Genomic DNA, 14,693 nt, shown 5'->3' with positions numbered 1-14,693 from the left:
GTATTAGCATGCACAATATTTTCATTTGCAGCCATCTTGTGCACTCCAAAGGCAAAACTTACACTCTAAAAGAAGAATTATGATCCAGGGATAAAAATCAGTTATGGCAGGCTTTATACAGAAGGACGATGAACTCTCCCAACAGGAAGGGAATCCATTCCATCCTCTCTTCAATTCAAGAACAGGGCATAATCAACTATATTGTTTCAAAGATTTTACACAGGTACACAAGACACAAGATGTGCAAAATGTGTGCTTCTTTTCTTACTTCAGGAAAAAAAACATAATGGGCTGCTCATTTAGTGCCTGATCCAAAGCCATTTGAAGTCTATAGGAGTTTTTCATTGACTTCAATGGCCTTTGTACTAAGCCCTTAACACACATCCACAAACTGTTAAGAATTATCCTATTAGTAATTTCGGCTTAACCACATCACACCCCTCTGTGATATAATTGCTGATTTGTTAGTGATTTGGCAAATGCCATTACATATGATATTCTAGGCATAAAAGACGGTTACTCACCTTTGTAACTGTTGTTCTTCGAGATGTGTTGCTCATATCCATTCCAGTTAGGTGTACGCGCCGCGCGTGCACATTCGTCGGAAAACTTTTACCCTAGCAACTCAGTGGGCCGGCAGGTCGCCCCCTAGAGTGGCGCCACCATGGCGCTCCATATATACTCCTGCCGGCCCACCCGCTCCTCAGTTCCTTCTTGCCGGCTACTCCGACAGTGGGGAAGGAGGGCGGGTGCGGAATGGATATGAGCAACACATCTCGAAGAACAACAGTTACAAAGGTGAGTAACCGTCTTTTCTTCTTCGAGTGATTGCTCATATCCATTCCAGTTAGGTGAATCCCAAGCCTTACAAAGGCGGTGGGGTCGGAGTGAAAAGTGGCAGAATAAAACTGCTGAGCCAGAGGCTACAGCCTCTCTTGACTGCTGAACCAGGGCATACTGCGAAGCAAAGGTATGGACCGAGGACCAATGGAGCTTCGCGACAGATCTCGTGGGTAGAAACACGAGCCAGCAAGGCGGCAGATGAAGCCTGAGCCCTGGTAGAATGCACGGTGATGTGGCTTGGGGAAATATGAGCCAAATCATAACAAGTGGGGATGTCCGCCATCACCCCAGATGAGATCCTCTGAGAGGAAAACAAGCAAGCCCTCCCTCTGGCCCGCTACCGGGGCAGAGCTGGGGCACCTTAGGAAATGATTCTGTCAGCACAATATAATGCGAGCACTCCACAGATGTTCAAGGAGTGCAACGGTTATGCCCATTGCGTTGAGCTGTGGGTAACATGAAAGGCCAAAACACCTTAGGGAGGAAAGCCGGGTGCGGTCATAACTGCACCTTGTCTTTGCGGAACCTTCGTAAGAGCTCTGATCTCAGAGACTCGTCTGGCCAAGACTAGGTTGAGGTCCCAGGGCGGGGCTGGGCGGCGCACCCGAGGTTGCAAGCGCTCCAAGCCCTTGAGGGACCTCGAACCCATAGAGCGTGGGACACTGAACGTCCATTTTAGCCTGCTGGAAGGTAGGGATGGCTGCTGAGAGTATCCTCAGCGATGATACCGCCAGATCCTGCCGCTGAAGGCCAGAGGCAGGCCAAATAGAGGGATCGAGACCTCAGCAGGAGCAAGATCGAGCGTACTGCAGCTGTAAAGGAAACGCTTCCACCTGGCCCGGTACGTTGACCAGGTGGAAGGCTGCCTGTCACCCCGACTCAGGTACGCAGGAGCCACCGTGAGGCGAAGAGGCTGCAGGTCCGAGTGACGAAGCCTGTCATTGCCCTGAGTGATGGGGTCTGGGCTGACAGGCCGAGCAACGTGGTATGCCAGTGCTGCCTGGACCACTCTGGAGTGACCATGATGATGCGCACTCTGCCCCTGCGGAGTTTAAGCAGGACCTAACGAACCAGTGGGAACAGTGGGAAGGCATAATGCAGTTGGCCGTTCCACGGCCTCAGGAATGCGTCCAAGATCGATTCCGAGGAGAGACCTTGGAAGGAGCAGAACACCTGGCATTTCCTGCTCTCGCGGTGAGCGAATAGGTCTGTGTGAGGAACCAACTCCACTTCCGGAAAGCGGGACGCCTCACATGGGGCAGAGTGATGACTCGTAAGACATGAAAGACCTGCTGAGTCAAAGAGTTAAGACGTTCCGAACGCCTGGAAGAAAGGACGTCGCCAGCTCCATCGAGTGGGCCATGCAAAAGACCCGGAAATGGATGGCCTCCTGACAAAAAAGGGGGGAGGACTATGTCCCCCCTTGAATGCTTATGAAGCACCTGGCCATTGTGTTGGCTGTAAACACCGAGATACAACGGCCTCGCAGCTGCCGCTGGAACCCCTGGCATGCCAGGCGGACTACTCTCATTTTTGGGGCATTAATGAGGAATGCCAGCTCCCTAGAAGACCGAAGGCCTTAAGCTCGGAGGTGACCATGAGCGCTCGAGCAGAGAGATGATGCGTCCGCCGTCAGGGGCAGTGAGGGCTGGGGCGGATAAAACCGCATCCCTGTCCACACCAAGGAGGGAGTTAGTCACCACTCTAGGGAGCCTAAGGCGTTCGAGGGAACGGTGACTACCATGACCATTGGCTCCCTGTCCAAGCGGTACGCCGAGGTGGGCCGGACTTGGAGAGGACGGAGGCGGAGCTTGGCGTGTTTGGTTACAAACTTGCAGGCAACCATGGACCCAGGAGACTGAGACAAGAACGAGCTGAGGTCGTTGGGAAAGCCTTCAGACCTCAGATGATTGTTGCCATCGCCTAAAACCGCAGTTGTGATAAGCAGGCTCCGGCTAGGTAGGAGACCAAGATAGCCCCTAGGAAGCCCAACCTCTGCGTGGGAACCAGAGTGGATTGCTCTATAGTAATCATCAGGCCTTGATCTGTGAATAAGACCGTGACGATGCCCACGGGCTGAGTGGTTTGTGTCTCAGAGTCTCCTCGGATAAGCGAATCGTCCCAATACGGAAAAACGCATATCCGACATAGCTACGGTAGGCGGCGACTATGGCCGTAAACCGGGAGTATTCACCGCTGGCTATAAAGCGGAGGCATCTCCCGTGCGGAGGGAAGATGGCATTGCGAAAGTACGCGTCCTTCCTATCCAGGGCGGCATAGTAGCCCCCAGGAGGCAAGGATGGAATAATGGTTCCCAGGGATACCCTGCAGAACTTCAACCTTATCCCAAACCGGTTGAGCCCATGCAGAACCAGGGAGGTCTGAGACCTGTGTTCGAGTGGGGGACTAGAGCATAACGGGAGTAAAACCCCTAGCCCCTTTCGTCTGCTGAAGGGGGACAGGGCTGGAGCAATTTAAAGGTGGTACCTATGCTCCATCGTGCGCAGGGCCCAGCGATCTAAAAGTAACTGGGGCCATGCCAGGAGAAAGCGGGATCGGGATCCCGTCCTGCGACTGGTACGCCGCCCTCCGGTGAACCTTGGAAGGTCCGTCTTTGGTCCCAGTGGTAATTGCGAGGGACCTTGACTTTGGCTTTTTAGGGGGCCTGACGTTTGTCTGCGACCACCTTGGCCTTGCCGTTTTCCAGAGTTCTGTCTCTGGCTAGGCACAGAGTATGGCGGCTGGGGCCATAAAGGCCTGCGTTTGGTCGCTGGCGTATACATGCTAAGACGCATTAGGACCCTATTGTCCAGCAGGCTTCGCAGTCTGGGGCTGTCTCTGCCGCAAAGATGCCTTTACCAACAAAGGGTAAATTCTTTCCCCCGTCCTCCAAGACGGCAGCAAACTCCAGGTGGGAGGTTTGAGGGAGAAACTCCCTCACCCAGGTGCTATAACTATCACAGCTAAGCAAGGCTTGTTGCTTTGCTACCCAGAGCTGCAGGGCCCCTGCAGAGTACACCTTGCATTCGCCAAGGCTCTTTCTGCGTCGGGGCTGGCGCCCGCTGGCCATCATATCAGGATCGTGGTCCTGAGCATAAAATCTGCGCATATGGGATGACACGGATGCGCGTCCGGACGGCCATGGAGGTACTAAAAGAAGGCACGGGCCGAGTCTCTGACTCACTCGGACCTTGCCCAACTCGGCACCGGGGACCGGCATCGGGAGGCGTATCGGTACCTGGAACGAGATCCAGACCCGCAACCAGAACGGTGTCGGGAGGTCGACCGAGATCTCGAGGCTCGGAGAAGAGCTACAGGAGTCAAGGTACCTGCCCCGGTGCCAGATGTCGGAACGGTGCCGATAGCGGGTCGGCGAACGGGATACCGACCGGTGCAGCGAGTGTGACCAGTACCGAGGAAAACAGCACCGGGACTGCCAGTGGTGTCCGGCGTGCCGACAGGACTTGGAGTGTCTGCGGGACCGTGATCATGAACGGTGCCGCTTTGCTATACTGACAGGGGACAGTCCCTTGAAGAGACTGTATTACCCGTACCGGCGGTGCCCGGGTCAGGCAGCACTGACTCTGTCATGGCACTGAGAGCCCTCGCCGTTGGTAACATCTCCGGCGTGCAGGGAACAGCAGGCTCAACCACAGTGCGTACTGGGGAGCTGTCAGGCACCGGATTCGACGGCCCTCGTGGGGCCGGGATCCACGGTACCGAGGTCATCAGAGCTTCGGTAGGTGTCGGTGCCGGGCGAACCGAGTTAGATAAGCTGTCTGGCTGCGGTGCCGTCAGCACTGAAGCAGCGGGAGTAATACGCTCAACCACGGCGCGTGCCGGGGAGCCGTCGGGCACCGGATTCGATAGCCCTTGTGGGACTGGAATCGACGGTGTCGATGTTGTCGGTGCCTCAGAGGCTTCGGTTGGCATGGAAGCAGCCGGAGCAGGAGCTCAACCATGGCGCGTGCCGGGGAGCCGTCAGGCACCGGATTCTACGGCCCTTACGGGACCGGGATCGACGGTGCCGACGTCATCGGTGCCGCAGCAGGTGTCGGTGCCGTGCGCTCCGATTTAGACTAGCCCTCTGGCTGCGGTGCCGTTGGCACGGAAGCAGCCGGAGCCTTAGCTCGACCACGGCGCGTGCCGGGGAGCCGCCAGGCACCGGATCCTACGGCCCTTGCGGGACCGGGGATCGACGGTGCCGACGTCATCGGTGCCGCAGCAGGTGTCGGTGCCGGGCGATCCGACATAGACGAGCCCTCTGGCTGCGGTGCCGCTGGCACGGAAGCAGCAGGAGCAATACGCTCAACCACGGCGCGTGCCGGGGAGCCGTCAGGCACCGGATTCTACGGCCCTTGTGGGACCGGGATCGACGGTGACGACGTCATCGGTGCCGTAACAGGTGTCGGCGCCGGGCGATCCGACTTAGACGAGCTCTCTGGCTGGGGTGCCGCTGGCACGGAAGCAACAGGAGCAATACGCTCAACCACGGCGCGTGCCGGGGAGCCGTCAGGCACCGGATTCTACGGCCCTTGTGGGACCGGGATCGACGGTGACGACGTCATCGGTGCCGTAGCAGGTGTCGGCGCCGGGCGATCCGACTTAGACGAGCTCTCTGGCTGCGGTGCCGCAGGCACGGAAGCAGCAGGAGCAATACGCTCAACCACGGCGCGTGCCGGGGAGCCGTCAGGCACCGGATTCTACGGCCCTTGTGGGACCGGGATCGACGGTGACAACGTCATCGGTGCCGTAGCAGGTGTCGGCGCCGGGCGATCCGACTTAGACGAGCTCTCTGGCTGCGGTGCCGCTGGCACGGAAGCAGCAGGAGCAGTAGCTCAACCACGGCGCGCGCCGGGGAGCCGTCAGGCACCGGATTCTACGGCCCTCGTGGGACCGGGATCGACGGTGCCGACGTCGTCGGTGCCGGGCGAACCATCTTAGACGAGCTGTCTAGCTGTGGTGCAGCTGGCACAGAAGCAGCAGGAGCAGTAAGCTCTACCACGGCGCGAGCCGGGGAGCTGCCAGGCACCGGATTCTATGGTCCTGGGGGACTGGAATCGACGGAGCCGAAGTCATCGGTGCCTCTGCAGGTGACGGTGCCGGATACGCAACTTAGGCGAGCTCTCTGGCTGCGATGCAGGTGGCACGGAAGTAGCGGGAGCAGGGGGCTCAACCGCGGCGCGTGCCGGGGAGCCGCCAGGCACCAGCAGGAATCGTAGACTCTCTCGACCTCGGAAGAAGGGAGCGGTGCCGAGTCGACATCGGTGCCGGCGATCGGTCGGTGCCGAAAGGCCTTGGTGGTACCGGCGGGGTCCGGTGCCGAGGAGGCGCTTCTGCCCGCCGCTTGAACATCGCTCCGCGCCCAAGGTGGAGGGGTAAGTGAAAGTCCCGCACCTTTTTGTTCTCGGCTTAAAAGCCTTGCAAATGGGGCACTTACCTGTCAAGTGTGATTCCCTGAGGCACTTCAAACAGGAGTCATGCAGATCTCTCTTCGGCCGCGGCTTCTGGCAAGCCGGGCCCCTCTTAAAACCCGGTGAGCCATGCATGGCTCCGGCACTGGACTCATGGAAGGGGCTACTTCCTGAACCCCGCTAACTAAATTAACCATGTTAGCAAAGGAAACACGTATAACTATACAAATCTATATATATAAAAGTGTTATAACTGCATAATTATAACGAGAAAACGAGTAGCTAGGGAAGTGGAGGTCAGCTAAGCCGCGCTCCACTGTTCCAACGACCGACACGGGCGGTAAGAAGGAACTGAGGAGCGGGTGGGCCGGCAGGAGTATATATGGAGCGCCATGGTGGCGCCACTCTAGGGGGCGACCTGCCGGCCCACTGAGTTGCTAGGGTAAAAGTTTTCCGACGAATGTGCACGCGCGGCGCGTACACCTAACTGGAATGGATATGAGCAATCACTCGAAGAAGAATAACAAATTCAGAGATAGCACTTCTTGCCCAGTCAAAATCGGTTGGCTAGCATTAGAAAGTTAGCACTATTAAGCATTGGTCATTAATAATTGTGCTTAGGTCAATTAAACGCTGCTGCAAATGAAAGATGAAGCATTGCATGAAGCCGTGAGAAAATGGATAGAAGGATGGTTACTTACCAACAGGGCGAGCTGTAGACATTACAATGGTGTGGTGAGAACATAAAAAAGAAATTAAAAAAAAGAAAAGAAAATCTGTCAGAATGCATGACGTGTAATGTTACATTTAACTATGGACACTCCAGTGATTTCTAAACTCACAAATGTCAGTGAAAGTAAGATGCCCAGCTTTACTGTTTAATTGAGAGTTATTGTTATTACATTTTTTTGGAGACAGTAGTTATACAGCTTCTGAATAAGCTGCCTGGAACCAATCATCTGAGAAACATTTCTGATAGGTTCATATGTCGTCATCAAGTATCACTGTTAATGCTTGATTGAAGTAAAATAGCTTTGCATTAGCACAAAACTTCTAGGCCCAGATGAATACATCCATTCAAGCCACAGACTGGCAAATGTCATGCCAATAAATGAAAGGCATCACTGTCTGATTTAAATACCAATTGAATTTTAAGCATGGCCAGTCAGTACTGCAGTAAGAGCTGGAGAAAAGCCCAAGACACCATTTTTCCGAACCATGAAAGCTTATAGCACATCACTTTTCTTCACTGACAGGGTTGATGAAAATATAACAAATAGGTTGGAATGGCCACAGGGATTTCAATTCAGAGTCTCCCAAATTACTGCTTAGACAAACTTGTACTTCCTAAAAAATTGCTGCTGAATGATTGACAGGTTAATTCTACTTCAGACTGATATTGAGATTGAAAGCAGTTGCTGCAACAAGTGATTTCTTGATTATAGTAGTAGCCCTTCATTGCACTTGAGTTGGGGGAGAGGGCTGTCAGGCCTGCTGTTATTAAAATACAGACATTCCTTTTAGAGGAGCTTAACATTTGGACAGAAAATTCACTTGGGGTTAAAACCTGGGAAGATGAAACTTACCTTATTTTAGCAATAGAATGAGTGTTACCCACTGAGGAGCTTATTAGCAACCAGTTTCATTTGCTCATTTAGGCTCAGAGACCAGGGTCAAACCTATGTTTTGAAGAGCCCTCATGTAAAGTAACATGGTCAGGGCCTATTCAGTTTTCACCCCTCCTATGACCTGAGCCCTGCACTGTCATAACAACCACTCCTTTTAAACCATTTCCTATCTGCTACACACTTCAGCACATAGCAACCTCCATCCCCTCCTCTCTTTGTTAGGTTCCATGGCTTTTGGTAATATGAAATATCCTCCCCTTTCATGGACTGGAAAGACAAGAGGTAGAACAGAACTGCAACTTCCCAACCATAGGACTGAGGGTAAGTCAGGGAATTCAAATTCTGCCATCACCTGTGGCTAATGAGGTCAAATGGAGCCATGGATGCGAGCTGGGTATTAACCTGTGGCAGGCAGATTGCGTATGTGTGTGCGCATGCACATGTAACTTCAGAACTGGGTTTTCAATGGACATGTAAATTACACAGGACTAGGGCCACCCCACACAGTGAATTCTAAAGCTTGTGAGTTGTTTCCCCCCTTTTCATGGGACAAAGTGAATATGATGAAAGTAAGGTAATTTCAAATAATAACTTTATATTAAAAGCAGTAATGACACAAGCTGACAAAAGTTTGGTAATTCAGGGTTAAGACCTTCATTAATTAAAATAGGACCAAATCTTGATCCCTTTGAAGTCAAAGGAAGTTTACCTGAGGGTTCCTTGTTTCCAAAGAGCCTAGAGTGCCAAGCATTCAACATTGAATTTCTTAGCTTTTCTCATTTTCTGTCACATCCTGAATGTTTAATATGCTTGTAATATAGTGGCTTCTTTTGTATTGAATAAACACTCTGCCTATGGACTTTAGATTATAAAGCCAAGAAAAAAAGATAATGGGAAATCTTCTTGAGTGTAGGAAAATCGATTAAATTATATATTTCCTTTTTCCACTTTAATTTGGTCAAGTTCAAGCTCCAGTGAGTTCAAAGGATTTTTGCTTTGTGCTAGTCATTGCTCGTATCACAAGGCTAGGCTAGTGAAAAGAAAGGCTAGACCCGATAATGTATACAGTAGTCACAGTTCTATGAGAATTTAAGGCCACTAATGGCCAGATTTATTGGGTATTGTGACTCTTTCTGTGACAAAGGAAGTGCACACTTTTTGAGAGTTAATTCTTGTGACTATTTTTATCAAATTATAAAATGGAAGAATGATCCTCAACACAAACAAATAGTAAGTAAAGCCTTTTTCAGCTTACATCAAGAAAGCCACATTATCACTTATTATCTAAAATGACATTATGGCAATATTTTAGCAGATGGATTATCACAATACTCTCTTTTCTTTGTTATATACTGTACTAACATCTCCCCCCTTGCAAAGCCACTGGGTGACTTTTTTTTCTTTGAATTCAGCAAATTAAACTGAACTGTGTCCATGCATTAAATGGATGGAAATGGAAGTCGGCCTCTGGGGTCAGTTGACCCTTGTTCTAATAAAGCAATCCATAGAGATTTTGAACATTTGATTTAATGGGTATGGGGGAAAAAAGAAAAAAAGAGAAGATGAAGCTAAAAATGTTTTTATTAACCTTTCACATCTCTACTGAAAACCTGCATCATGCACCAATAAACTGTGAAATAGTATCTGTGTGATACCCATTGTATCAAAATTGCATCTTATCTTTTTTGAACGAAATAATAAAATATTTTAACTATTATTATATTTTATTCACTCTAATGTAATTTTTTTTCTCTCTTGCCATATTTAACATCTCAGTGTGTACTGTCACAGAGTACTTTCCAAAAACTCATTAGGCTGCTGGGATTTTAAACTTCCTCACTAAATTCAACTATACTATGTAAACAATAGGTGGGTACCAGTGTGCAAAGATATATTCAGAGGAAAAGGTTATGCTTTGATTATTATACTTAACCAAGTCTCTTATTTCTTGGGATGGTGTTAGTCTGTCATGTGAAAAAAAATGGCAGATGGCTTCTTTATGAAATGTTCAATATTTAAAAAATAAAATAAACATACATTGACTTATGTTGTTCCTAATTTTATTACAGAAAGGAACATGGAAAAACAGTCTAAACAGGGGTGAGGGTCGGGGGCAATAAAACCTACAGTTAGATACATACATACATATGAATCTGTGCTTTCACTTACAAATACTGAGACAGATCCTCAGCTGGGGTGAAATCTTTCTCCCGTTATAGGAGTTTTGCCCTTGACTTCAATGGGGCCATGATTTCACTGTTGGTGAAAATCAGTATAGCACCACTGGCTGTGATGGATCTAGGCCAGGGGTTCCCAAACTTGGTTCGTGGCTCATTCAGGGTAAGCCCCTGTCTGGCCGCGAGATGGTTTGTTTACCTATGCGTCTGCAGGTATGGCCAATCACAGCTTCCAGTGGCTGCAGTTCACCATTCCCAGACAATGGGAGCCCAGCTCTCATCACTTCCAGGTGAGGATCTGGCCCACTGTGTCAGAAAGTGACACTGAAACATAACACTGTCTCAAGTACTGTAGCACTCACCTCGAACTGTGAGGGCGGCAGAGGCTTCTACTTTTCCAACTCGATTCTCAGCAATGCATGTGTAGGTTCCCTCATCTGTGCTCGTGGCCTTTTTAATGCGTAAGGTGTAATCATCTTTGATGTCATATCTGCATTACAGAAAATAGGAAAAGGAAAGATATTATGTAGCTGACAATTACGTGGCAAAATTTCTCACCTGGAGTTTACCAATCTGATTCCATCTTGGATACATCTCTGGAAGATAATTTATTATCTAGAGTTAGATAATTCCACCAGGCATTAATCTTCATGACATTTTTATTGCACTATGCATTAGTTAAAAACTTTACAGCCATAAAATTAGTATTGCTATGTTCACTCAGTATTAGGGCTTTATTAATAATATCACTCACTCTGCCCTTGATCTAGAGTAATATGATAAAATTAAGCTATGAGGCAAAAGTTATCAATATATGACAGCTTGGGTTTATCATGGCTTTAACTGCATGAGCTGCATATTTTACTTCTGCTGCTTTAAAAACAGTTTTCCCCTAAGGGGTCCCTAGTAAAATTGTCAGCCCCTGTAGGAGGGTGGAGCAGGAAATTACATTGCGTTCATTTATGCACAATGTACATTGTAAACACAGGCTTTGAAAAGTGACAGTTTAGATGCAAGACACACATCAGTTTCCCAGTAGCACAATGTAATAATTTAACAGAACAGAGAGAGGAGATTTACCTTTTTTGCTTTTTTAAACAAAGAAGAAACATTTTCATTGCATTTCTCTCCCCTTTTTACCTCTTTCTTGTTACTTACTCTTATTCTAGTTCTAAAGCTATTCAGAATGTATCTGCATAGTGTGCATACTTCAGTATGAATGAACATTCATTTGTAAAGCTTTTTTTTAACTTAATTTCTGAAAGATATTCAGATTTCAATTGCTGTCATCCTGAAAAACATTCGCTTGATTAAATATTATGGCTGTTTTAGGGACTGATCCATTGAAGTCAATGGGAGTCTTTGTCTTTTACTGATTTCAATGGGCACTCAATGGGCACCACAAAGGTTTTTATGAGGTATATTTTACTCCTGAAATATTCCTCTTTACAGAATTTGGATAAACATTCTGTTTGGAGGTAACAACCCTACTATACGTGAAATTAACTGATCTTGACCATAATGTTTAGCTGCAGATTTGTCAACTCTAAGGGGGAAGGATGCTCTTGAGGCTGAAGTACCAGACTGGACCTCGAGGGAGCTGAGTCTTATACCTAGATCTTCAAAGACGCACTGTGTGACCCTTAGTAAGTGATTCAACTGCACTCTGCCTCTGTTTACTTACCTGCAGAATGGAGATTATGGTCCCAATTCAGTAAAGAAATTAAGCACTTGCATAATTTAAATGTGATTTAAGCACATGTGTAAATGTTTTGCTGAATCAGAGCATAAGTCAGCTACTTCCCTCCGGAGTGTTGTGAGATTGTGCAGTGTGAGGCTGAAGTTATTAAAACTTGTAAACCATTTCTGAACCCCAGATGCTAATTTCTGTGTACATGCTAATTATTATGTATTGTTATTACTTTTTTATTTTGTACTTGTAATAGATGCAGTCAATATACAGTAAAGCTACTGGGATGTTTGTGTACTAACAAAATTACTGGAACATTAACCTATGAGTTCTATATGCTGAAATACTGTAAAAAGATCAGTTTTGCCAAGTAAAGCTCAAATTATCAATTAAAATTAATAGTTTCAGGGATAATTAAAAATCAGAATCCCCTTCTTTCATATTCTGCAGAGCTTTTATTGTGATTTGAGATTGTTCCCTTTCATATTCAATAAATTCATTAGGTAAGAAGCCATATAAAAATTAATAAAAAGAAGAACTGAGGCAAACCATTCTACTACTGGTGTGCATGATGGTGCATAAGTACTTATCACGTATGTATTTAGGAATCATATGTAGGTGCACTTTTATTCAGTATGTCACATTTATCTGATGCATAAATGGTATGCCAGAGGGAAAAGCGGGAGGTTGCTACAGTGTATTCCAGAAATTTAGGGCCGTATTTGCTGTTGGCATAATTCCATTGAGGTTAAAACTTATGACAGCAGAGAATGTGGCCCTCCATTCCTTGAGCAGCTATTGTAAATATGCATTTAAAAGCCATATGCAGTTATTATGGCACATTTATTCTGGGGTGTTGCACTGAATTATGTAATTTTGCTCACTGTGCTGCACCAGTCAATGACAAATTGAAATCACTGTTTTCATAGGAGTGAAAGGCAAATGGAAGCAATAACTTCCATAAAATCACAAGACTACAACACTCATTTCCCACACTGATGGAGAAGCTACTGTCTTTGGCAAACAAACTGCTACAAACAAGAGAGAATGCTTATTTCCTTGACATAGGGCCAGCTCTAGAGGAGTAAGACACGTGGAGCCACATTTGCTTCCTGTAAAATATTCTGAAATTAAGACTTGCTACCACATAGAGATTAGGTGAGGGTAGAAAAATACCCTACAGTGTGGGGCAGCAACTGGCCATTTATTTTGAGGAAGTGCTTTTGTTTGTTTGTTTGTTTGTTTTTTAAGGAAAGATAAAATCCAAATGGCACTCTGACCACTGCTGGGCTAAAACCAGACGGCAGCAAGACTGTGCCTGACTGACTGTTTGAACTTTAATGCAAGCAGTCTGGCACATGACTCTGCAGTTTGCTGTGGGCTGCAGCTGACTTGCTCCTCTTCGTCTCACAGATGTGTTGGTCCTGGCATGCCAGCCAGCTTCCTTGTAAGCCTCAGCAGCTCTTATATTTGTTCCTGTCCATCATGCAGATTGTGAAAAGGCTACCAGGTGAAAAAGCTGGCCGCCTGGCATGCCAGAATGCAGAACTGGAGCACAATCTTAATCATCCACTTGGGTATTGACAAGGAGGTTAGAGTAAACATGTCCCTATCAAGGTCCAATCATCAATTACCGGCACATCAAACTGAGGTCCAAGCCTTCTTGCCCGCACAGCCACCAGGGCCTCAGTGGGTTTCTGGACCATCCTGAAAAAGCATGCCATCTAGCAACTAGACCAGTGCATGGAGGCACTCATGGGACATTACAACCATCTGGTGTCCTGAACCATTGATGCATTGCCCCTCAGTCATCTGTTCCATCCACACTGTCCACATAAGTTACCATGGTTAAATGATAAACTTTGACAGACAAAGCAGGCAGTAAGAAGACTAAAGGAAAATTGGCTCTGAATCTGATCACAGCAGCACAAATGACCCTGTGCAATAAGGGGTGGTAACACTGAATCTTTCTTCTCCTCCACCATGGTCTTTGTAAAGTCACATCCCGCGAAACTGTTGTGGATGGTGAACAATCTAACCAATTCAAACTGCCTTCTCCTACTACCAAAGTCCAGTATCTCCTATTATAAAAAGCTTGCATCTAACTTTGCAGGCAAGATCTCCTGCATCTAGGTTAATGTCACTGACCCTCTGGAGTATCACACCTGACCAAATTATGGCCATGCTGAGACCTGGAGGTACTGAAGGCTCTGGAACAGCCCATTTTAACACATGAGAACTGGACCCCTGTCCCTTACTATTGATGAACAGTATAAGTATTTAAATATTAAAAATATCATATATGAACAATAACCTAGAGCCCCAAAGAGAATGTTACCATGTGATATCTCTAGTGAACTGAACATATGTAGCATCAGCTTTAAAGCTCTGTGTCTGTGTGGCTGTCTGTGTGTGTGTAAGTAAGTAAAACTGGAGCAGTGCAAAGAAGACAGCACAGACTGGGGAATTTGGTCCTTCATTTGCTAGCATACAGTGACATAACTTTTAAAAACAGTGACAACTAGCAGCGAAGTAATTTATCAGTGAAAACTCTTGACACATGCACAGACTTCCTCATGTCACTGACCCATTTCTACCAATAGAATATTAGCACTCAATGATGATTGATTCCATCATGGCTCCAGCTAAGAATGACCTCAGTCACTGACCCAAACCTATCTAATTAAATACAACAAGTAATAGCTTAATTACAACATAATTTCTTCAAATGTAGCCCATACTTAAGATTTCAAGGAGCTTTAACTTTATGGAAAGTTTGCAGGGCCTGGGTTACTCCATTATTAAGAACACTCAGGGCAGAAAAAGATCCCATTTTAAAATTAATTGTAACTCAGATTTATTAAGGGATGAACTTGTAAAGTGTTAGAACATTCATTCTGTACTCAGAGAATAAGCAGGCTAAATTTGGGGATGATACACT

At 47.2% G+C, this 14,693-nt stretch overlaps 1 protein-coding gene across 16 annotated transcripts in view; it reads right to left on the bottom strand.

The window, feature by feature from the left end:
* ROBO2 (roundabout guidance receptor 2) overlaps positions 1-14,693 on the bottom strand; it is a 1,574,925-nt gene that overhangs the window by 144,307 nt on the left and 1,415,925 nt on the right. For 12 of the 16 annotated variants that reach the window (XM_030580139.1, XM_030580131.1, XM_030580217.1 and 9 more), the window contains 2 exons: positions 10,425-10,552; positions 6,959-6,970 (listed from right to left, as the gene is read on the bottom strand). In XM_030580139.1, coding sequence (XP_030435999.1) covers positions 6,959-6,970; positions 10,425-10,552 — 140 coding nt within the window. The remainder of the gene's footprint in view (positions 1-6,958; positions 6,971-10,424; positions 10,553-14,693) is intronic. The other 4 variants (XM_030580122.1, XM_030580154.1, XM_030580244.1 and 1 more) reach the window with 1 other exon arrangement.

Source organism: Gopherus evgoodei, chromosome 1 (assembly GCF_007399415.2).
Source record: "Gopherus evgoodei ecotype Sinaloan lineage chromosome 1, rGopEvg1_v1.p, whole genome shotgun sequence".
Classification (NCBI taxonomy): Eukaryota; Metazoa; Chordata; order Testudines; family Testudinidae; genus Gopherus; species Gopherus evgoodei.
Note: the sequence above shows the minus strand (reverse complement) of the source record. Positions and strands in the feature narration are given on the sequence as shown.